This window comes from Penicillium mononematosum (assembly GCF_028829835.1).
Source record: "Penicillium mononematosum strain IBT 11891 chromosome Unknown utg000005l:1.0-9366267.0:1.0-9372171.0, whole genome shotgun sequence".
In the NCBI taxonomy this organism is placed as follows: Eukaryota; Fungi; Ascomycota; class Eurotiomycetes; order Eurotiales; family Aspergillaceae; genus Penicillium; species Penicillium mononematosum.
This window is the reverse complement of record NW_026643275.1, coordinates 3,594,954-3,618,971: the sequence shown is the minus strand read 5'-3', so window position 1 is coordinate 3,618,971 and position 24,018 is coordinate 3,594,954. Positions and strand designations below refer to the sequence as shown.

At 48.0% G+C, this 24,018-nt stretch overlaps 7 protein-coding genes across 7 annotated transcripts; 4 read left to right on the top strand and 3 right to left on the bottom strand.

The window, feature by feature from the left end:
• Window positions 1–113: 113 nt before the first annotated feature.
• On the bottom strand, window positions 114–945 carry N7519_009491 (bifunctional precorrin-2 dehydrogenase/sirohydrochlorin ferrochelatase MET8; the record flags this gene model as incomplete). Its single annotated transcript, XM_057296264.1, has 3 exons — window positions 114–243; window positions 299–780; window positions 853–945. The coding sequence occupies 3 exons, from the start codon at window positions 943–945 to the stop codon at window positions 114–116; spliced, it is 705 nt and encodes a 234-aa protein (XP_057144146.1).
• Window positions 946–1,118: 173 nt separating this feature from the next.
• N7519_009490 (ribose phosphate diphosphokinase subunit PRS1) lies at window positions 1,119–2,810 on the top strand (the record flags this gene model as incomplete). The annotated part of the gene is made up of 5 exons (XM_057296263.1): window positions 1,119–1,377; window positions 1,435–1,444; window positions 1,501–1,621; window positions 1,676–2,727; window positions 2,780–2,810. The coding sequence occupies 5 exons, from the start codon at window positions 1,119–1,121 to the stop codon at window positions 2,808–2,810; spliced, it is 1,473 nt and encodes a 490-aa protein (XP_057144145.1).
• A 4,093-nt stretch (window positions 2,811–6,903) lies between these two features.
• pldA (uncharacterized protein) lies at window positions 6,904–9,866 on the bottom strand (the record flags this gene model as incomplete). The annotated part of the gene is made up of 8 exons (XM_057296262.1): window positions 6,904–6,918; window positions 6,971–7,519; window positions 7,624–8,084; window positions 8,144–8,404; window positions 8,451–9,072; window positions 9,130–9,282; window positions 9,339–9,739; window positions 9,806–9,866. The coding sequence occupies 8 exons, from the start codon at window positions 9,864–9,866 to the stop codon at window positions 6,904–6,906; spliced, it is 2,523 nt and encodes an 840-aa protein (XP_057144144.1).
• Window positions 9,867–10,853: 987 nt separating this feature from the next.
• On the top strand, window positions 10,854–13,909 carry N7519_009488 (RFX family transcription factor; the record flags this gene model as incomplete). Its single annotated transcript, XM_057296261.1, has 4 exons — window positions 10,854–11,142; window positions 11,224–11,926; window positions 11,981–12,298; window positions 12,352–13,909. The coding sequence occupies 4 exons, from the start codon at window positions 10,854–10,856 to the stop codon at window positions 13,907–13,909; spliced, it is 2,868 nt and encodes a 955-aa protein (XP_057144143.1).
• A 1,924-nt stretch (window positions 13,910–15,833) lies between these two features.
• On the bottom strand, window positions 15,834–18,628 carry N7519_009487 (sulfatase domain protein; the record flags this gene model as incomplete). The annotated part of the gene is given in 3 exon segments (XM_057296260.1): window positions 15,834–17,267; window positions 17,282–18,176; window positions 18,309–18,628. 3 exon segments carry the CDS (start codon window positions 18,626–18,628, stop codon window positions 15,834–15,836), a joined length of 2,649 nt encoding a protein of 882 aa, XP_057144142.1.
• Window positions 18,629–19,204: 576 nt separating this feature from the next.
• N7519_009486 (uncharacterized protein) lies at window positions 19,205–20,403 on the top strand (the record flags this gene model as incomplete). Its single annotated transcript, XM_057296259.1, has 2 exons — window positions 19,205–19,936; window positions 19,999–20,403. 2 exons carry the CDS (start codon window positions 19,205–19,207, stop codon window positions 20,401–20,403), a joined length of 1,137 nt encoding a protein of 378 aa, XP_057144141.1.
• Window positions 20,404–22,273: 1,870 nt separating this feature from the next.
• On the top strand, window positions 22,274–23,958 carry N7519_009485 (uncharacterized protein; the record flags this gene model as incomplete). Its single annotated transcript, XM_057296258.1, has 5 exons — window positions 22,274–22,786; window positions 22,844–23,222; window positions 23,279–23,467; window positions 23,640–23,701; window positions 23,767–23,958. 5 exons carry the CDS (start codon window positions 22,274–22,276, stop codon window positions 23,956–23,958), a joined length of 1,335 nt encoding a protein of 444 aa, XP_057144140.1.
• Between the last annotated feature and the right edge of the window lie 60 nt (window positions 23,959–24,018).

Sequence of the window (24,018 nt, the reverse complement as noted above, 5' to 3'; positions counted from 1 at the left end):
GTTTTATAACCCGACTCTTCGGGGTCTTGTGTTGTCACACGAGCATTTTGTTCTACTTTTAGAGATGCATAGCTGCTGTATTGATAAGATAAAATATTTCTTGATTTGTTTTCTTATTTGTTGTGTACTTCCTCTAGAGTTGGGATCTTACCCGACTCGTAAAAGGATAATACGCTGTCCATGTCCTTTTCGGTCATCTGTACAAGCTCATCGAGGCTCCATGTTTCGCAGACACCAGACATCCTGTGATTATTAGCTCACTTATCACTGGATAAAGAACGGGTATGTTACAACTCACCATTTCATTCTCTTGGGGCCTTGGTCAGGATTCGGCGCAACCTCCCGGAGCTTCTTCCGTAGCTTTCCCACATTCTCAATCGCTGCCCCCATGTTCGTTGGCAAAGTCTCCGCGATCTTTTTGCGCACAATGCTAGCTAGCTTGGGCCCGTTCCCATTTGTGCTGACCATGACCTGCAATGGCCCATCACGGTGAACACTCCCAAAATAAAAGTCACATTCAGGTGGGACATCAGCGATGTTGGCAATAATTCGTCTCTCCTTGCAGAGTTTCCAGACTTGTGTTGAAGCCTCCGGATCGTCGATGGCACAGAGCACCATGTCCACATTATCGAGGTCGGATGGCTCAAAGTTTCGATCAATGTGGGTGACTTGCTTTTCAGTCACTCTGAAATTCACTTCTTCATTTAGTCCAGCGGCTGGACAAACCACAGTGACCCGGGCATCGGCATTGAGAGCGTGGAGGATGCGTCCTGCAGCGACCTAGCGGAGATATATAGATCAGCCCAAGTCTTAGAAAGCGATATATAGCTCTTATCAATGTTGATCACGTACCTCTCCACCACCTACGACTAGCACATGCTTGTCTTTAATTTGCCAAGCGATTATCAATGAACCTCCACCTTGTACTTCTGGGAACTTTGACATGGTGGGATGTGGGAATGATACAACTTCCCTGTTTATCGGCCCCCGCGATAAAGAAATCCACTACGGTAGACGACACACACCCTCCGCGTAGTATTCCCGAGCTTTTCCTTTCCAAACTTTTTCTTCTTTTCTTTTCTTCTCTTCCTTTCACGTCACTGCCTTTTTCTTATATCATGCGGGGCGTCCAGATATTCTCGGGGAATTCCCATCCCGGCCTCGCAGATACTATCTGCGAGCGTTTAGGCACTGTGCCTGCTAAAGCTAACCTAGGAAAATTTGCCAATGGCGAGACCAGTGTCAACATCGGTACCTCAGTCCGAAACCAGGATGTTTACATCATTCAAAGTGGCAGCGAGAAGATTAACGATAGTGTTATGGAGCTCCTGATCATGATCTCGGCGTGCAAAGGTGGTTCAGCGAAGTCCATTACAGGTATGTTGCCGATGACTCCAGGTACAAAAGTTTTACCCCACTAACTCGTTTCTCTAGCGGTCATGCCGTATGCTGCCCGTCCTGTTTGACTCGAATCACAGACAATGCTGACTCTCAAATGAGATATTTCCCATACTCGCGCCAATCTAAGAAGAAGAGTCATCGTGGTGCCATCACGGCCCGCATGCTCGCCAATCTCCTCACGATCGCCGGCGTGGACCATGTGATCACTATGGACCTGCACGTATGTTTCTATGCGATGTTGAGTTTTGTAATATGGATATTGATGGGCTCCTAGGCATCCCAGATGCAAGGATTCTTCGGAAAGCCGGTCGACAACCTCTTTGCCGAACCGTTCATTGCCCGGTGGATCCGGATGAATGTTCCCGGATGGAAAGACGCCGTGGTGGTTAGCAAGAACGCTGGCGGAACCAAGCGAGTCACTTCGCTGGCTGATACTTTGAAACTCAACTTCGGTATCGTGACGACTGATCGTCGGCGCCCGAAGGTCCCTGTGGCCACTATGACTGATAGCACAGTCTTCTTTGATGCTGTGGATGAAGATCCCATCCCGACCGAGGAACCACAGACTTTTGAGCTTCGTATGCAAGGCTATAACAGAACAACCGCAACACCACCCATTCCGGAAGAGCAGGAGCCAATCACTCCCCCTCCTGCACGGTATCTTCTGCGCCCGGAAACCCCGCCTGCGGCTCGCCGGCCGTCGGAGCTGGAAGCAGCCAACGAGTACACGGACGTGCGTGTGCGGGATGTGATCACCGGTCGCCTGGTCCAAGGTCAATTGGTTGATGATGATTATCGTGCCAACGAAGATTCACAGTCTGGCGGTACCACACCGGGAGCTGGCAGCAGCAGCCATGACAACACCGAGACTATTCCCGATGCTATGGTTAACTCCATAGTCTCCAACGCCTCGTCGCAGCCTGATCATGCGCTCGGAGGCTCATTTGACGCAGTTGAGTCTGACGACGAAGCCAGTGTCTGTGCGGGCCAGGTCGACGAGAGGACCATCACGCTGGTGGGTGAGGTGCGCGACCGATCTGTCTTCCTTGTCGATGATATGATTGACAAGAGCGGATCGTGGATCGCGGCTGCTGAGACTGTTGTCAAGCGTGGTGGGGCCAGCAAGGTTTACTGTATTGCCACCCATGGATTGTTCGGCGAGAACTCCTTGGATCAGATGGAAGCTTGTCGCTCAATCGACCACATTGTCGTGACCAACACTTTCCCGATCTCACCGTCGATGTTGCGGAGATCTAAAAAGTTGATTGTCATTGACGTATCGAGTCTATTGGCAGAGAGCATGCGGAGGCACCATTATGGCGAAAGGTTTGTTTTCACCGACCCTGGTGTCGTGTGACCATCCACTAACAACGGGCAGCGTGTCGGCTCTCTTCCACCTTAACGACTGATGAAGGCATATGGCTATGACGAGGAAAAATAACGAAACCAAGCAAAGAGAGACCTAGATACTTCCTCTAGGGTGTTGTTTTTGCGTACTGATGTGCAGGTTCCCCTGCAACCGTTGATGACATGATACCTAATTTTCCTATCAAAATGAACGACCCGTTCTGGACCTTCCCCTTGCCCCGTCCTTCCCGTCCCTACCGTCCCAGCCTCGTAAAGTGATCATATCACGACCCCCTCAAACCAGCGATGCAGTCCACTCTGGGTTCTGCAGGAGCATCTCGTTTTCCACAAGGTGTTCTTAACGGAGCGTTGGCAGATTAAATCGGATCTTGTTTTCTTACTTCATGCTGTGTTCTCTTCGGAGTTCTATAACATGGAGAAGTCATCCCTTTCTCAGTTCTTCGGAATGATTGACCTCGCGGTCGTGGAAGTGGTGCAAGAGGTGATCTCGAACATAATGTAATTTGATAGCAAACAATCTACGTTCTCTACGTTCTGAATTTACACTTTTTTTTTCACTCTGACATTTGACCTCCCATCCCTGTCCGATCATACAGGCAGACTTCCCGGTAGAGGTAGACATACCGAGGATTTCCTTTCCAACGATTGTTCCCGATTTTTCTTGTCATGTTGACTCCATTCCCGTCACACCGACGCGGTTAGCCGTGAATGATTCTGGAAGCCGGTTTGTGATTCGATGGTCTGGTGATCGCCGAGCCCAGAGGGTGTCCACTACGGCAAAGGTATGGGACATACACACTTTTAATGTGGGAGTGTCGGTGTGCACGTTTCCATTGATCGACGAGACAGTTCGACAGAGCAGAGTTCCCACATTTCAAGTGCTCCAGGCCCCTTGGCATGATCAGTTGGTTCCAGGGTGTGTCCAAGTATAGTATCTTCTCGTCTCTTGAGCAGATCTCGAACGGCTATGGCTGGCCCAATTTGCAATTCTTCAGTGTGACAGGTGGACCTAAGATCAAGCATTCCTTGCAAACCCATCGGAGGTGCAGTCTTTCTCCGGTGAATCCCTGTCCGTGTTATAGTTGAGTATATGCCCCTTTTAAGTTGACAGTTGCAGCGAGGACTCGACCCTAGAAACCTACCGTTGTGTCACCCCAATTGGCTTCCTCTCGGCCCTTTTGGTACTCTGTACTCATTTCATACTCCTTTGTACTCTTGTACAATGAGAAAAAGAACTGGAACTGCCCCATCCAGTCGCTGGAGAAGATCTTGGCTAGACTATGGTAGAATTCCCAAACATGTGGATTCACAGATGTGACAGAGATCATAATGCCCAAGAGATGAGGACAATTCCATTTTCTTTTCTTTTTCTTTTTCTTCTTTTTCAATTTTCTTTTTCCCAGGGGTTTTGCGGCTATTCAATAAGCAATTGGGCCATGCAAGCGCCGGCACTGCAATGCCGGTATATGCCAAACGAATTTGTCACTTGATGTGACCAGCTGAGAGGCAAATAGTTGACTTGGCTGGAATGATTTTCAAACTGAAACTGAAATAGTGCAAATGACAAGAGGAGTTATGTGGATCTCCCTTCGGTCTACGCGTCTCCGCGAAGTTGATGTATCAAAAGTCGATAATCGGAATTTCAGGGGGAATTTCTTTTAAGAGGAGTAAAATGAGTAAAGGTGGTTATAATAAATACATATAATAGGATGTAACAGAATATAATAGGTATATCATGCTCCATTCCGTGAACTACAACATATAGAAATGATGTTAATATACCCTAATGTATACTCATACTAGAATATGCACTGGATCGGAACCGGATTGCTGGGATGCAAAGGTCCGATCGAAAGAGAGAAAAAAAAGTAGAAAAAGAAAAACAGAGGGAAAAAGTACTATACTTCACTAGACTCCACAATTGGCATAGAAACCTCCGATCTCAGTTTAATCCAGCTTGTCGGGACGGGGCATGTCTCGGCTGGCGATATTCATCTCCACTTTTTAGTTATAGTCGAGTTTATATGGTTTATAGGGATTCTTATAGGGTTTATACGATGATACCAGTCATTTCTATCATATTTTAGAGATTACTGGGATTTCCAGACTTCCAATTAGGTTCGTTCCCCTTTATTCTTTAATTTTGATATTCCCAAGAACCCAACACTAAAAATAATAATAATAATAATAATAATAATAATAATAGGCTAACAATTCATTCGGGTCCCTTCCGGTCTCCCCCAGCTTTCTCGGTATCAGCCTTTGCATAGAGATTCTCCTGATCCTCCCAATCATGTCCCCCCGATCTCAACCATCTTGATGATCAAAGGCTCCATTGTCTCTCTTTGTTAGGATCTACCTAGTTTCGCATAAGTTTCTATTTTTCTATTCCAGATACGGTTTTGGGGCATCAACATATATCAATTTGGATTTTCTCTACCGAGTATATACTACGTAAACACACCTCTCTCTCTCAGCTGTCTTCACCTAGTCTTTTTCGTTTTTTTTTTCTCCCTTTTTTTGCCTTTTAATTTTTTTCCCTGGAGGAACTCAATTGATCGGTTACATGCATCGGCTCTATGCCTATTTTCTTGAGTTGTGGACTGGTTGCATCTGGGATCTACTCACCGTGGTCTCTAGAAGTAACTATATAACGATTGATTGTCCTCTGGAGTCTCATCTTCTTCATCTTGTTCTTCCCAAGTGACTTCGACTCTGAACTCTCTTAAACCCTTTCTTCCTATCTATCCTATTGGTTTCCTCAGTTTCCTCAATCCAAGTACTTGGGACCTTTCTCCGCTTTTTTCAGTGATCGACGCCTTCCCAGTCCCTTGGGTCTTTTTAGTGAGTTCTCCAGGCTTGGAGCTTTGAATGAACCCCAACCTAACTATGTTGTATAGCAGCTTCAGATATCAACATGGCCAACCAATGTTCCGGTCACGTCTTTGCCATTGTCCAGGCTACCAATGGCAACATCCTGACCTGGCGCTGCTCCGACTGCAACTCTGGACCCTTTGTGGCTATCTGGCGCTGCAAGATCTGTGGCCATTGTCGCTGCAATGCTTGTCACACCAATAAGGGATAAATGAATTACGGTAAGATTGTTGTGCACTATTATTTTCCATGTCTTCTATACTTTCTATGTTTTCTGGTATACTTTCTCTCCTTGCAAAGGGCTAACTTCCTCATACAGACATTTGCATTTGCATTTTTAGCATTTCCAGCACTGATCTACTGCTCTGCATGAACCCTGTGCAAGGGTACTTCCCACCCAACCCCTTGGAGCTGGATTACCCACTCACTTCGTGGCCTTCGTTTGGCGTGTTCATGCATTTGATGTGTTCCAAAAGTCCCCAAAAGTTTTTGATGCACTTGCATCTCGCATCTGGAGGAGTTATAGACCGTTTCCCCCCCCCCTTCTCTTTCTTCTCATTCTCTGTTTTATTATGGATATGTATTCTACACTCTGGATCTGGATTTCCCTTAGGGAAAATGTGACATTATTCTATGGATTTTATATGTTCATGCTACAATTATATACTCCATGGCCCTCTCGCACCTTGACCGTGTTAAGCCAGTTACTGTACTATGTAGGAGCTGAACCTTATCTGCATGTAGTCCTATTTCCATGCTATATGCAGAGTTCTCGCGGTCTCGGTCTCGGTCCTAGCTCCTTGGACAAAAAGCAATACAATTAACTTGAAAGTAATAAAGTACTAAAATACGAAGCTAAAAGTACCAAATTACCAAAGTACCTGATATTTGCCAAGAAATAAGCTACTCCATTCCCATTTCTGAGGAATCTTTTTCCGACTATTCCAGTTGAATAATGCGATGTATCTCTTTTGGCGGAAGTGCGGTTCAATGAACCCGAAAGCAAAGATACCGAAAATCCCAATCATAAAATATCCCAAACATCATAAAATAAGAATAAATAAAAATAAATAGAGTCAAAATAGACAGAGCGTTCCCAGGAGGCTGGGACAACTTCTCCACTACGGCCCTTTGGGGAGATTGGGCAAAAGTACTCTTTACTCTTTTAGGGCTTCGACCACATTATTGGGATTATTGGGATTATTGGGAATAATTTGCATTTATTTCTTAAATTTCTTAAAAATAAAACATTCACTACATCTAGGTGTAGATACTCTATCGAATAATTAGCAACGTAAATAATAAGAAAAGAATCAATCAATCTCACCTCGGTAATCTGATTCACAGCCAACCCAGGCTCCGCCATTTCAGCGTCGCGCAGGAAATCCAAGGGCAACCAAACAAGGTGACCCTTGATGAGATCCAGCTTCTCTCGCACATCCTTGGCCGGCATATACGGGTCAAACAGATGTCCTTCCTTACGCGTGCCCCGCGGTCGGAAATTGTCATAGTCCTCAAAGGTTTTGATATGATCGTCAGGGTCCGCCCGGAACAACATCCGATACGTCTCCGTGTTCCCGGTCGCTTGCGACGTCCAGGTGTTCCAGACCCCATCGCTGAGCGGATCCATCACGAATTCGTTCTCTGGCCCTTCATCGATCTTGTTGAGTGACACATCCGGCGGCTGCGCGTTCGGGTCATCAGAGGCGTCGTAGTCTTGCGCCCGCAGTAGACCCAGGTGTTCGCGCCATAGCTGTCGCCGGAGCGTTGCGGCCAATCGGGATGCCCGGTACGGCTGTCCGTTCATTTGGCTGTCGATTAGGTCTTGATCTTCCATTACGATGGCCAGTTCGCTGTCGTGTGACCCAAGCTGGGACTGTGGGAAACATGGGATATTAGCTGATGATACAGACCAGAAAATAGAAACGAATGCGTCTGATGTGAGGGGTTGAGGGCGGGGGGAGGATGCTGGTAACTTACCCGATCATTGATGTTGGCACTGCCGCAAATGATTGTGCGATCATCGACAATACACACTTTGCCGTGCACGTACAGCTCCTCCTGGACGAAGTTGGCCTTTTCGGCCTCTGGGTCGCCCTCCCAGCTCTCGTCGGACACCTTACCCCCGTTCAACATGGTGCAATGCGCTACGGAATCCTTGCTGTTGAAACCATCACCGGCCTTTCTCTGATCGACCTTATCTTGGAAATTCTGCAGCTTGCGCAGAGTTTCTTCCTTCGCACTTTGGTCGGCGGCGTAGTCCTTCTCGTTATCATCGCCATCTTTTCCTACCGCTGGGTGCACACTTTCACTCATGATGGTCTCGGCGATACCGCGCTGAATATCCTGGTATGTGACATCGGCTTGCTTCTCGAGATCCTCGAGAACGGGCGTTTTGTTGATTCGATCATAAGCCCGTAGGGCGAACACGAACACGTGTTCTGAATGAGCTCGTTAGACATGCAACTGAAACCAAAGCAGGACCAAAAAGAAAGCTTACCTCTTGGATTAATACCCTCTTTCTCGATCTGTCCAAAGATCGAGTGCTCGCCGCGACAAATCGACTTGTACTGGTAGTCCATGATCGCCCGAGTACCCAATGCAGCATTGTCGCGCAGATCGCCAGCGAATCCAGGAATCGCGGGGATGACAATAATCACCCGGAACTTGCGGCCCTCCTTTCCTGCGCGCACGCAAGCGTCGACGATCGCTCGGCCGATCGTGTTGAAAATTGGACGCTGTTGGTCGCCAGTGGCAGTAACTATGAAGGTTAGCGAAGTCCACTGGCTAGAAAGAGAAGGACATACTGAAGAATTGGTTCTCGATATACACATAGTGTTGGGCATTGCGGATGGTCTCGCAGTACGCGTTCTGGATACTATGCTCGTTCAGAATACCGCTGCTCCAGTCGTCACTGCTGCGCACGATCTGAGCACGCACAGTGCCCACATTACCGCGAGGCTTGGACGATAGAGGTGTCAGCGGGTGTTGGACGTAGTCTCCGCAAGGGTACTTGGGTCGCTGCACGGCGATGATATCTTCTTCTTCGCCTGTGCGGCCCTCCATTAGCAGCCAATCGACATCGTGGCTGCGCTTGTATTTGTCGCGCTTGATGAAGTTCCAGCGCAGAACAAAGTGTTCGGCAATGTCATACACACAGTCGCCCTGCAAGCCCATAGCGACGTCGTGCCAGGGCATGCGGCCGAAGTCGATTTTGCTGACTTCATTGCTCTGCCAGTCCTCTACACTCTGGAAGTCCATGATCCGGTTGTTGTTGAAGTCTTGTCCCGGGAAAATGTCATCCCGCAAACCCCTTGGGTGGACATCGGCCAGTGGGTGCTGGTTTGCATCCCATCGTCCGAAACAAAGATCAATACCTCCGATGAAGGCCACATTGTAGTCAATGACGATGAATTTCTCGTGGTGAGCCTTGATTACTGTTAATTATGTCCCAACCAAATCCATGGATAGATCTCATGCACATACCCAGTAGAGAGTCATATCAGCTGCGTTCTCGAAGATATTGTGGTCGGGGTGGCGCATAACTCGGATATTGCCGTAGCCAGGAGTTCCCTCGGGGCAGAGATTCCGCAAGGCATGCTTAGTGTGCGCGGAATTACAAGTCAGGGCTTGGTTGACCTACATGGATTAGTTGTAGTCCTTTTTTATTCCGGATACAAGAGGAGAATGCCAACCTCTTTGTAGACAATGATATAAATCTTGACACCCGCTTCCGCGCGCCGCTTCAAGACCTGATCCAATCGCCATTCCTGGTTCTCGACAGGAGGACGGCGCAAGAAGAGTTCTGGAGAGAGCCACCAGTCGGCGATGTAGATTGTCTCGGTGGCTTTCTCCAGAGCCTCGGAGACTGCCCACATATAGTCCTTACCATCGACGTACCACTTGACGCGATTACCGTCGTGGACGGGTGCAAAAGACTTGAAGCGGTGTGAGTCTGCGATCTCGGAGCGCTTGCGGTCTGTCTCCTGTTCGTGCTCCTCGTCGTGACGGTGGTTCGGGTTTATGATATTAAAGAACTTGCCAACTTTGGCCTTTAGATGTGTAGCTTCAGCTTTGACATCGTGGATATGGGCGTCTTGAGGAAATCAGGTCGGTTTTTTTTTTTCTTCTTGATGAAATTGGGGGATGTCAATCTACTGACCTTTGAATGACTCCTCCAGATGATCAATTCCTTGTTCAAACTTCGCCCTGAATTTCTGCATGATTGGGAGTCTTTGGTGGGCAGACTTGGCGAGAATGGGTGGGAAGGGGAGGGGGAGGGGGGAGATCTGGAGATAATATTGGTTTCCTAAATTAGTGACATCACAGCCCTATTGGTCTGAAACTTCATCTGATTTGTCTCTTTCGCCAAGGAAAAGATTTGAATGCCGATCAGAATCCTCCGTACCTGGGTACTATTATTGTATGGATTTTGTTCCTATTTGGATTGTGCCGCGTGGAGCGTTTTACTCTTTCCGTGGTTCAGATCATCGAACCACTCGCTTTTTTTCTTGGCAAAGCGTAAAATGCGCATAATTATGCAAATGGAATAAGAAAATAGTAGAATCCATGGATATCAAATAGCAGAGATCTGTGGAGATCATATAGAATGTTTATCGTGGAGATATATAGTACCCTAGCAGTATTCACAACAAAGAAAGTGATGAACTCTAGCATTTCTGAAGACATATTATACAATAGAAAAGTTGTTTTGTAGGTGCTTTTCACTACGTTCTACGGATAGAAATGATATAAAAAGACAATCCAATATCACCCAAGTCAACTACATTGTATTCACATCTACTTCATATATACCAGTGTTGGTCGTGTCGGAACTAATAAGGTAATAACCTGAAAGTCACCACAGGTAATCTGCGCCCACTTTGAGATCATTTAGACGATATATGAATGATATAAAAACAAGCATTCTATGGATGAAGGTATTTGTTTTGGTCTTTCGGGCTCTATACAAATTAGTTCTCAAGTCATTGTTGATGTAGGTCACGTGAGAAGAACGACCTTGGAGCTCAATTTCAAATATAGGCACATTTAACACTATACTTATGTATAACATTGAATATATCTGTGATAGAATACCTTGTTTTAAATAACCCTTAAGCTATTAAAGCGTGAATCATTCCTCAGCTCATTGTTAAGGCCCTTCCAAGGTTGTTGTTTGGTAGGAATGCTGACCGCCACCACGTGACTGGATGGGAAAAACAACGTTGTCAGAGGAACGGGCCCTTTTCTGTTTATCCTCCCTCGACTCACACAACGCGGCTAGCCTTTCAGAGCCCAAGGCTCACGACAAGTCGCTTTTGGTTAATGTTCTTGCATCGTTTTGGATACCACATTTTGTTTGTCGGGTGTGCCTGCCTAATTTTGGATTTGAATGGTCTTGTAAACGTTGCGAAACGAGACACATTGGCCATCGCCCTGGTTACCGGCTCCTCCACTTACTAACTCAAACGAAGCAGAGCAAGATGCCGCCAGAACTAGGTAAGTGCAATGCCGGACTTGAAAAAAAGAAGAGCCTCTTCTGCAGGTTATTTGGTTCCTCGTTGCTAACGTGCTTGTAAGCCCGAGCTCACTCGCAGGGTAGTGTTGTGTCCCAGACAACACAGGTTGCCCCTCAAAGCCGGCCAGGTACCGCAGACCCGGTGCGAGCACGCTCTGAGGCCCTCTCAAGGGCTAGCCGTCGTCCTCGGTCTAGAGGATCAACAGCAAGCATCCACTCGAGTACCACCCAGCAAACCCAAGACCAGCACCTCGACGGGTTCCCACAGTTTATGCCATCGCAGGTCGGAACGGGGCAGCATATGTTCAATAACCCAGAGGACATGCTGATGCGGTTTGGCCATCAGCTTTCGCACCATAACGGTGCACCGCTGGATCAATCGATGCAAGACACCCACGCTGGGATGTCTAGAACCGAAGACTTTCCAAACCACCCCATGCAGGGCCACCCGCTTTCCCACCACCCTATACAGCCCGAAATTGCAAGCGGCTTGTCTGGTGTATCCGTTCCACAATATCAGCCAATGTATGATAGTGGTGTCGAGAACCACCTTCCAGACCATATCGTTGAGGATCAAGAAGTTTCGGAGCCAGGGACTAAAAAGAAAAGAGGGGCTAGCTCGACGGTTGCTAATGACAACGAATTGCGAAAGCTGCTTCGCCAGTACGAGGGGTGGAGTCTCAAGCAGATGGCGGCTGAAGTTATGAAGAATGAGGGTGGTGGGGGCAAGGCTGAGAAAGTGAAGCAGGTCTTCGCGATGATCTGGTAAGAGACATTGCCACAAATGCCCTGCAACCATTTGTCTAACCGTCTGCATAGGTTGAGAGAAAATTGCCGGAAGAGCAGTGGCTCAGTACGTCGTGACCGGGTCTATTGCTGCTATGCTGAGAATTGTGGAACGGAGCGTGTCTCAGTACTGAACCCTGCATCATTCGGAAAGTTGGTTCGGATCATCTTCCCCAATGTGCAGACTCGGCGTCTTGGAGTCCGAGGCGAGTCCAAGTATCATTACGTCGATTTGTCCGTCATTGAGGAAAAGCAACAAAAGCTTGCGCCCCTCAACCCACAAATTGCCCATCATTCAAATGGCCCTGCTTCAATGCCCTCGAGGGCTGCCAGTGCGATGCGCTCAAGAAGGTGAGATATAGCTGACATCAATCTTCATTTTGCTCTCACTAACAAATGACTAGTGCTAGCGTACAGCAACCGACGGCTGACACTGCCGTGTTCCCATCTCCCACAACATCCTTCGCCCCTCGATTCCCGAACAATGCCTCGCCTGCCGACTGCAATTGCCAAGGCCACACCCCATCTGGCCCAGATGCAACGATCACTCGCGAAAATGTAGCCCAGCAGGCTGGGAAAATGATACACCAAATGCTTCAGTTCCCGACGGATGAGAACACTCTCGTTGATAACGATACCCTACAACTTCCCGATATCCGTGCCTACTTACCCGCAAACACCGACTTGAAAGTTGCAGCAGCTCTTGCTGCCCTATATCGCTCCCATTGCATTTCGGTCATCGACAGCTTCCGATATTGCAAGGAAAGAAATCTTATGAAATATTTTTCTGCTTTCCACGGAACACTGACTGTTCCTGTTCAAAAGTTGTTGACCCATCCCAACCTTGCTCCATGGATCAAGGAATGCGATTGGATGATGTATCAGAAGATGATTGCGTTTGTGGCGCCCCTAACAACTCAGGTGGTCCCCAAGCCAGTCCTAGACGCCTTTAACTCCATCTCACAAAGGCTCTGTGGTCACATCGCTGAGACCTTCAAGACCCAACCGACCCATGTCTCCATAGCGCGTTTGATTCCCGCGCATATCTTTTGCAACCTCCTCAAGCATATGCTTGATGTGAACCAGGCTGCCAATGCTGCTGCCGCCTGGCTTTGCCACCCGGATAATCGAAACCAAATGTGGACCGACTTTAAGACTATGGTCAACCCCAGAGATATGATGACCAAGGCGAATATTCCCACGTGTGCAGAGCTAGCGACGGAGCAAATTCTCAAGCATGACATTCGTGCGCTCTTGACCCCATTGAGTGATGCCGATCCCTCCGCAAGCTTGCTTTTCTTCACGCAACCTGATACTCCGGATTCTGTTGAGGCGCACAAGTTCCCTGTGGAAAGTGCTCCCGGAGACGAGTATAACTTCCCGGACAAATGGGTTCAGTTTATCCTCAACATTCCCGCTGCCTTTGCCAACCACCGCACGCAGTGTGTCATTGAAAAGGTTGATGCCTTGTGGGATAGCGTGTTGCACCGGCTTACCCTGGCTGGAGCACCAAGCTTTAGTGCGTGGTGGATGACCAAGGTTTTCTTCCACGAGATGATGGTCTGGCAAGCAGAGAAGGGTGGATTCATGCGCAACACTCCTGGATCATTGCAAAGTGCGACGTTCGGTCCCGAATCACTTGGCCACTTTCAGATGAAGCAAGCGTCCGTTCCCGAGACATCCCCTTTTGATGCATCAAACGATTCCCAAGCCAAATCCAACCCGAGTCCTCCTGTGGCTCACAATGGCCACCAGAGCCACCCTCCCAGTCAGCATCCAGAATTCAAACATCCTCCCACCGAGAAGCGGCTCTCTCTTCAAGATCCGGGCTTCCAAGGGCATAACAATGACGACAGCGCAATTGACCTTGAAGATGATACTATGTTGCTGGCAGTTGGTAAATATGGTGACATGATGGTCTCCGACCCCGCGGATGCCGAAGGTGATGTCGTCGTCATCTAGTCTAATTTTTGATTTCTGTTCATGAGTTGGAGTTGGATATCCCTTGTTTCTGCAGGCTTCTCTATTGGTTATGGATGGCGTTCCCACGATTTTCCTTTGTTCTTTTTCTTTTTCATCTCCTTTGTTTGCATGAAGCGATGAGACATGAGCAATGAGGCTCTCGAGTCTTCCTTGCAACCCGGCACGCCGGGTGCTTTCTTTGGTCAAACCTACAGCATTTAATCGGCGTGGCGGACATCAGTACTGACTTGGTTCTTGCTTCTCCTTTCCCTGTTTGTTTACTTTCGGGTCTCACATCGGGTCCCTCTGTACATATTACTTGTGGACGTACCTAGGCGCAATACTCTAATGTGCGAATGACTGTCACTCACATTTCCATGACTTTTAACTTGATCGTATCCCCTCTCATGGTTCCTCGGCCCATATCTTCATAACTTGGCACTTCCCTGTTGCTGCACATAAGCTAGGCAACATCTCTTTCTAGTCCCTCGGCAAAATTACCCAAAAAGGCAAAATTCCGCGTGTGGAACTCAAAATACTTCAAGACAACCTACCTAGGTAGGTAACTTCGGGAGGCTCTTTCCTCTTACCACACCTTCTATATAAAACCACGTTAATGGAAAGTGCTAATTTCTGATAGGATGACCACTAGGCAGGTTTACGATTCAATCACTCTGGAGTTGCAAGCACACGAATACTGGGGTCGTGCATTTTGTGCATTCCGTTCCGTATGGCTTATTTTATAAAAAAAAAAAAGGCCAGAAGAATAGGTACCTTTAATGGAACTAAGCGCTCAATAACGCCTAAGCCGGAAAATAAAGACATCTCGGGCAGGCAAAACTTTGCAGCTTCGCAATACGTCATGAGTTCAGAGGGTACGTACCTAGGTAGCAGTGCAGTCGATGCAAGCCTCTACTCCTTTCCCTCTCTTCTTCCGGCGCAATTGCCAGACACTCACTTGGCTTTAACCACGTCAACTTCAGATTCATTGCTGCATTCCATCGGAGAATGGATAATTGAAGCAGATTCTAACATCCTAACACACATGAAAGTATTTCCTGGACACAGGGGGAAATTGTTCGTTTTATAGTGTGGTACTGATCATGACGTTTCGATTAGTTTATATGGGAAATATATCCGCAAATAGAGTAAGCGTCGTATATACTACCCTACCATTCCCTGCCATTAAGAGATTACTTGACTGTGATGTATCAAGTTTCCACCTACGTATGACGATACCTTTCCTGGCTTATTCCCATTTGGTTAACGTCTTGCTCTTTATCTCATTCCCCGTTCAACTGTTTTTATCCATGGATACCTAGGTATGTAGCTGTACCTAGGACATCCAAGACTGTTTAATAATTAAAGTTAATAGAAGCTGAAATCTTATCTCATGAACTCCTTCCTTTCCATGGTTACACATGCACTAGTCTAGATAGGGCTAGTTTAGATTACTTTAGATATCGACATCTAGTTTTAAACAATATTATCAAATGTGAGAGACCCAAGGGTGATATTTGCAATAATATAACAAGAAAATGATATCCAGGTATGATCAAGTACAGCGGTAGATAGGATGGATATATAAACAAGTACATGAAGAAGAATCGCTTCTACTCCGGACGACATGCCAGACATGTCGGGTCGGGGGTTTACGTCCTGAGACACACGGTGTCTCGTTCTCGAGATTGACACCGAACCAAACGATCCGCACAAGGCTTCACGATGAATCCGGCGAAGCTCTGCTCAGGTCGCCCCGACCCCCATGCTCGGGACCACCGATACTGGCGGATCCCGTCATGGCGGCATTGTCGCCAACCCAGAGTGCCCATCCCAAGCAGACGCTTGGTAGATGAGGCATGCAAGTATTAAGATAGATGAAATGTAAATAAAGATGCGTGCCCAAGTCGGTTCACGGAAATGCTTAGGTTTTGTCTTCTTTGGCCTCTTCTTTGGCCTCTTCTTTGGCCTCTTCCTTGGCCTTTGGGGAGAATCTCCATCGATCCCAGTTCTCCGTTACCCACCAGTTGGTGACATAGGCTGCGTTGTAGAGCCAGTTGAGAACTTCTTCATCGTCATACTCCTTATTGACCGCGGCCGCTAGGTCGGCAAGGCTGAAGCGCTCGATGGGGTTCAGCTCGTTCGGGTCCTTGGAGACATCGGAGAAACGCCATTCCACGTCGTTGACTAGCGGGATCACCAGGCGGAACTCAGGCCGGGCGGCCGACCGAACAGATAGCCATGAACCACCAGTGTTCATGACTGTGAAATGCCAGGATTCGCGTCCGTCCTGCTGGACGACCTGCGGTCGGATCAGGGATTGACCTTCGTACAGCGAGCGAATATCGCGGGCGGCAGTTGTGCTGTCCTTGCTGAGGGATGCCGACTCGATCAACAAGTCGATGATGGTGGGGACGATCTGGGTGCTGATGACTGGAGTGTCGATCTGGACGGGAGGGAGTTGAGGGTGTGCAATCACGATGGGGACCTTGAAGCTGCCGATGTGGGGGTTGTCATAGGGGGTGATACCGCCGTCGTTGGGGAGGGACAGGCCGTGATCTCCCGCCATGACGAACAAGGTCTCATTGGCAACTCCCTTCTCCTCCAGGATATCGATGAGATCCGAGAGCCAATCATCCACATAGCCAACCGAGTTCAGGTATCGGTTCATATCGTTGTTGGAACCGGATTTTGAGCCCATCAGGTCATCATAGGCGTCATTCGGAACACCCCACGGATGGTGAGTGGTACTCGTGAGGTGGGAGAGGAAGAGACGCTGGTGGTCCCGTTCCGCATCATCAATGGCATCACGGATGTACTCTCGGAGCTCAGATTCCGGGTAGCCATAATAGTTCACTTCGGGACTTGTGACAGGATAATGCTTGGCCTCGGGCTTGATGATTGTCTCCTTGGTCTGTTTGTCACGGAATCCCAATTGGGGAGTCAATTTGTCCTGGTTGTCGTACATTTCGGTGACAGACATCATGAAGGTCGAATGCCACGGCCACTTGGTGAAGTCGTCGGTATCGTTGGTGATATCGGATTGCTGGCTGAGCATGTCGAAGACATGGGGCAGACATGGCTGGTAAATATGGTGGTCGAATTCGCGGTTGAAATCGGCGACCAGTGGGGTCACACCACAGAAACTTCCCGTCAAACTCTTCAGAGTGTATGTGGCGGAAGTGATGGCATTCTTGGCGCTGATGCCACCATACGCTTTGCGGCCGTTAAAACGGGCATCGTCGTGCTCAAACCCATTGGGGAAGTTGGTCAGATACTCGGCAGTCCGGGTGAGGTTTGCCAGGCGGTCTACAACCTCTGGGGGGATCGTCTTGTCCTTCCACGTTTCCGCGATGCGCTTGTACATGAAACTGTCCTTTTGCAGGGGAAGATATCGGCACGTGCACTCTCGAGTTTCAAGAAAACGACATGCTTGATCTTGACATCACCGCTAGCCAATGCGTTATGAATCTCCTCCAGCACCGGCTTGTTGAGGTTCGAGATATGCAATGGGTCCTCATGCGGGTTGTAGTGGAGGGCCAAGGGGTCGGATTGGTCCCAGTCATCGAAACCGGCGATGGGTTCCTTTGACATCCAGCTCCAACGGGGTGCAGGGCGCAAGGCAGTGACCCCATCCAAGTATTCGAAAAGTCCCGGTGTGCCAGTGGTAACGACGGGGGAGTGACGCTCTGCGCCCTCGACGACCGTGGTCAACGGTAAGGTGGTGGACATGTACATATACACCTGGTCCCACGGTCGCATAAATCGAAGGAAGAGGAAGAGACTGAACAATCCCAGGATGAGCGCCCGTTGGGGTACACCGTCGGTGACTCGCTTGGACTCCGGGAGGCGGTTTGGAAGTTGCGCTCCGGTATTCAACAGATGATCCCCTTCTTCATTATCACTATCATTTTCCTCCATGTCGATTTGTTCGTAGATTCGAGGATCGGGAAGGTCTGGGGACTTGGATGGCCAGAAGCGTTGCACCAGGGGCTCCACGTGCGGTCGCACACGAGCAAACAGCCATCGAACGGGCCAGGCCCAGACATGCAGGATACCTCCAGTAATTGCATGAATGGAATGGGCAGCGAACAATGAGAGAGTTAGAAGGATGCCCTCGACAATCAAAAACCCGGTCAAACCAGTGAGCAGGGTATGAATGGCAGCGGCATCACCGTTGAAGGACTTGGCTTGGCGCCAGTGGATCTCGGCACCGGTGAAGACGTAGAAGGAGGTATTGGCGGCAGCCATAAAGGAGACAAGCAGACTGTATCATATTGATAAGTTAGTTTCAAAATCAATTATATTCAGTTTAATATAAATCCAATTGAAAAAAAGAAAAAGATACAAAAAAAGGGCAAAAAGTTGAAGTTGAAAAAGGGGGCACGTGGACACTTACCTAGAGGGGATCACCAAGATTGCCAGTAGGGCGGCACCCGGTCGCCACGCGACCTTCTGGGCGAGGATGCGAAACAGCAATAGAATCATCACATCTTGGAAAAAGAAGGTAAGACCCCATAGAAATAAACGGGGAAGAGGTAGAGAATATATATGAGCGTAAATATGAAGTATTTTGGCGCTGAATAACGAAAGAAAGGCGAGGGTGAAAAAATAACGACGGGAAAAGTCCCAGACGGCATCCAGGGTCTCACCAGGAGAGAGACGAACGCGCCGGATGCCGTGGCTTAAATAAGCATGAACAGCGTGAACGACTTTCATGGTATATATATATAAAAAGAAAAGAATGAAATGGAGGATATATATATATTATACTTTACACCCCCCGACATTTAAAAGAAAGGAAGAAGGAAAAAAAAAGAAGTCGAAGATCAAGAAGGGTCAAAAAGGGTTCCAACTTCCGAGTTTCCAAGTGGAATTTTGTGGGGACGATGACCGAGTACTGGTAACTCCGTAGGGCCCCTAGTACCAACTTAACTAACCATACGAGACCATTTTGTTTCAATGTCTTATATCTCCCTACGGAATGATATATTTTTAGTTTCATAATTTGATTGGATTATATCTCCTATTTACTCCATAACCAGTTCATACTAATCTGAATAATTCATATTCAGGAATAATATTCATCAAATGGCCCCCAAAAGTACCCAAAAAAGCCCCCAAGGCCCCCCTCTTTTAAGCCCCAAAAAGCCCCCAAGTCAGCCAAAAAGCCAAGAAACGCCCCGCTTGACGGAAACCAGGGAAAAAAATGAAAAAATAAAATAAAAAATAAAATCAGTTCTCTTCCTCTTCCCCCCCCCCCTCTCTAGCTCTCTCTCTAGACATGTGTCAATCATGTTAGGGAGCTTATTCGGTTGGGTCTCGCTCCTTTTTGAGCCACTGGCCTTTCAAGTTCCTCTAATCGAACCTCAACCCAGACTCAAGTCAGAAAATGGTATAGCTATTCCCGTACAGGGCCCCTGGCAAGATATCATCACCGGTCATTATGCCGTTCCTCCCGTATTGAAAATTCATGACCGGAACAGTGTGGTCAAATGGAGTTGGCAGCGAGAAGATGTCACTCAACCTCTGCCTCCTCTGATTCGGAGTGGTTTATATAGCGGTTACAACGATGCGACCGATATGAAGTGGATGCGAGGCGGGAGAAGCGTGGCTGCCGTCTACAGTGCTCTCGTTGTCGTTATCAATCACACTCCCGATCAACCCTCCACCGATAAGAAAATCACCTTCGCCCTCAACAGAGCCAATGATGTCCTACACAATGCCCATACTATCGAACCTTTACCCGGTGATCGACTCGCCGTCGGAACTACCGGACAGCGACCTTGGGATGGCATTTTGGTCTACAACATGAGCGAGGCTCTCCCCCTTGTGGATGAACCTCCCGTCTTGCAAAAGATCGAAGGTCTCCGGGCCATCCACGCCATGATCTGGGATGAACAGGGTCAGATGTTGTGGGCGACCGGCACCGATGCTGCCGCCGATGGTTCCGATCCCGTTCCCGCCTACGGTGTCATACAGGGATACCCTTTTGATGCGGAGACCGGTCTGCTCAGCATCGATGAAGCCTATCGATTCCGGTTCCCCGAGTATTACGATATCGACTTCGAATGGGGGCATGGATATAGCTGGTGGGCCGGTCCCATGATCTCGTCCCCATCCCCAACGAACGGGTCTTGCTCGTCTCCAACGATATCGGTCTCCACGCCTTCGATATCGATGAAATGAATTTCACCGCCGAATACGATGAAGTCGTGGAGAAATATATGCCCGGCTTCGAGGTCACCACCAACGATCGGCACGGGATCAACCGCCAGGGAGAATACGTGGAGTTGCCGCAGTCGGACCTCAAGGGCTTCAGTCTCGCCCCCGATGGAAGCTTCCTATACACCCAGTCTCTATGGCGACTATTCCGTGGGAACTATACCAGTCTTGTGGTCGACGGTGTGCGTCACCAGATCATGAAAGGGAATGAAATCTATCGGTCGCGATGGTTCGGAGACATTGATGGCTGGCCCAAACCAAAGACATAGAGTCTCTAATTTTTTTGTTTTGGAAGTTTAGATTGTACAGCACGCCCTGGTGGGCTCCAATATACCCAAATCTTGAGACCTAATCAACCAAGCTATGGCACAGCTTCGCCTTGTGCCTTGACCTGTGATATCAGGTCTCACCTCAGTCTTGATTTCTCATGCTAAATGCGCGTTTTTTCTTCGTTAGAATAGAGTTGGCTGACGTGAGAGGCGTCTGGCTACATTTTCTTTGTGCGATATGTAAATACCCTTCCCAGTTTACGTACCTACCTACATGTACATACCTAGACATCCCGAATCTGTCCATTTCAGGAAAGTTCCCTTTTAAAACACGCTATTCCGCATTTGCCATGGCCCCAACTGGCCCGGGTCAGCGTGACGCAAGCAAAATCTCCACAGTGGCATCCTGGCGGAATACGGAGTAGCCCTGGAGTAGGCTGATTCGTTGTCAATTCGCAATAGGCTGTCGATATGCCCTGCCTGCTTGGCGACATTCTGTGCGGTCTGTGCTCAGTCTTGTAGCCTCAACCTTCCAAGGAATCCTTCCCCCAGATAAGCCCAGTAAAACACTGAACTTCAATATGTGGCCTCTTATTTTCGAATCAGGACCTTTTCTCTATTAAGTTTCTTCGCAATACTGCTTAGTTAGGCTTAGTAGCTCTGTTCCCGCTGCGAACTGCCTCTAGCCACGCCGTATGTGTATTCGTATACGGAGTACGGAGTACCGAGGTAGTATTCGTATATCGTATTCGCTCGGATTCGCTTTCCCTGATTGGTTGAACCGATTGTGTATTTTCATAATTTTCCCTTTTCTGTTATGCATAATTCTCAGCCCGTTATACATATGCATAACTATTCACTGCCATCCATGGATATTACTACTACATTAGATGCAGGTAATGAGAAGCAACTTTTATCTAAACGTTGCGTAAAGGATAGTGTAACAACCTGGGGTACACGGGCCTTCAATATATTTAGATTATTTGGCCCATGGACTTCTTTGTTACTTACCAAGGGTGGAATATGTGATCATCCTGAGTACTGCATTCACATAAAGGGACCCGGAGACCGGATGGAATCATCATTGTTACATGCACAATTCAGAAAGCAAGAGGAAAAACGCTGGTTTTATGATAGCTCGACTATCACCACGTATCTCATGTGCCTAGCCCACTCTATATACCTAGGTAGGTGCCTAGTCCCTTACTAGGGTACTAGCACTCCTGTATATCGTAGAAGACTTCTGTGAAGTCGCGCAGTTCCATTTCGAAGTGAACTGCATATTCAGAGTTGCTAGGGTGTTGTTTTGACCTAGCGCAAAGGTGCAGAGCGGCCAGGGATGTCTGATATTTAAGAGTTGATGCCTGCCTGATTGTAGAATGGCGGAAATAAAAAATACCTGAATTGTTGTATTATTTCTTTAGAAGTTAGGGTTCTCACCATTTTTACATTCCACTATGCACCTTGGTCTATCTTGACAGGTACAACAGCCTGCTACAGCATATAAGTAAAGAAGACACAAAAGGACATTAAAAAAGACACTGACAAAAGACACTGACAGAGACACTGAAAGAGACACTGAAAGAGACACTGAAAGAGACACTGAAAGAGACACTGAAAGAGACACTGAAAAAGACGCTGAAAAAGACACTGAAAAGGCAGCAAACAAGACACCAAAAAAAGGCAGCAGACCCAAGGTACCTCCCAGCCAGAGTTGCTTCACCGCTGGATATCCCATCCGAGACTACATATGGTAAATTGGCAGCTGCCCAGGTGAATAAAATCTTCCCCTAATCCCTTCTTTTTCTTCTTCTTCTTCTTCTTCTTCTTCTCTTCATAGTCCCATACTACGTACCATCATCAACCTACCATGGCTTCTTCTTCGGCTCGACCATTGGCTAACCTGGCGTTCGATGAAATTTGTCGTCGGCTGGAGGTATTCGTCGCTGGGAAAAAAGCGTCTGCGTCGTTTGTTTGTGGGGGCCTCGTCCCTATTGATGTGCACACCGCAGCTAGTTCCATACCACCCAAAACCACCGTGTCTCCGCCAGTGAGGGTCTGCTGGCGAACAGATGGTGACAACATCCTGCGAGAGTTGACTCTACCTCTTGACTCACAGGCCGGCCCCAAAGCTGAATCTGGTTTGCGTCAACTGGTAGTAGACTGCGAACCTGCTAGCTTTGGCAAGGGACAGCAAGATGTTCTTGATCCCAAATACCGAAAAGCTGGAAAACTCGAGCCTCGAAGTTTTCTCACCAGCTTCCACCCATCAGACCTTGGGATCCTTCAAAATGTGGAGCAAATTCTCCTTCCAAACTTCAACACAGACTTGGAAAACCGTCTACCCTTCCGAAAAATGCATGCTGAGTTATACAAACTGAATGTATGATAGCCCAACACTTCCTCTGCAATCAGTATTTAATGCGCCTGTCAATAATAGGTTTACTCGGGACCATCTGGTCTTTTCCGGAAGCATGTTGACACACCACGATCCGAGAGCCAGATCGGCTCACTCGTCGTTTGCCTGCCCTCTCATTTTAAAGGGGGCAACTTGATCGTTCAACATGAGGGAAAACAGGTCGAGTTCGATTGGAGTCACCAGAGTGCGTCTGCGATTCAATGGGCGGCATTTTATAGTGACTGCGAGCATGAGATCAAAACAATCACAGAAGGAGAGCGAATCACCTTGACGTACAACCTCTACGTAACAGAGCCAGTGGGGGGATCAATTCCGCCAAGCTTGATTGTTGACCCAAAGAGCATGTCATTGTATAGCTTTTTGGAAGAACTTCTCGTGGAGCCAGGCTTCATGACAGACGGTGTGTTTGCAATATGTGGTCATTTTAACCCAGAGCATCAAGCTAACTGTCCCAAGGTGGCGCTTTAGGGTTCTTTTGCTCTCACGCATATCCTCACGCCTCCGATGAGGCTCCAATGCTACTTCCGAGAGCACTCAAGGGGTCTGATCTTGTGCTTTACTCTGTTTTCAAATCCCTTGGAATACAAATTGATGTCCTCCCCGTGGTTCTTGATAGTTATTATGATCCATCTGAGGAAAAACATGGTGAGCAACCCCATCCAACATAAAATACTCGGAGTTTTCTCTCGAGATTCACATGCACCCTGGGAATATTGATCGCTGCTGGGATAGCTCCTGCTTCCCCGCCAACTGAATGACCCAAAAGCATTGTTGCAGCTGCAAATGGTCGTCACCTGAGTCAGCTAACAAGTTCCAGTGCGCGTTGGAGACCGGCTACGTCCGTACAGTTCCTCTGACATGACTGAAGAGGAAGAAAATGTAAGTGCAGAATATGAAATGATCAGCTGGAGGATCAAATCACTAATGCAGGACGTTTACTTTAGGGAGTCGAGCTGTATTGGCCGGGCGACTATAGGCCGGAAATTACATGGATCGGCTCTCCAACACACAAAGAGATGGCCCTTGCATATATAGCTTATGGAAACCAAGCTTCACTAGGAACAGTGTACTCTTATGCAGCGCTGATAGCCGATATCCCACCATTCCTAGAGCGACAGGGTCTTATTTTGGCGTGAGCTTTGTCGGGTATCTGGTGATCTGGAAAGATTCGTGGTTGCTTTATTTTACATTGGGCA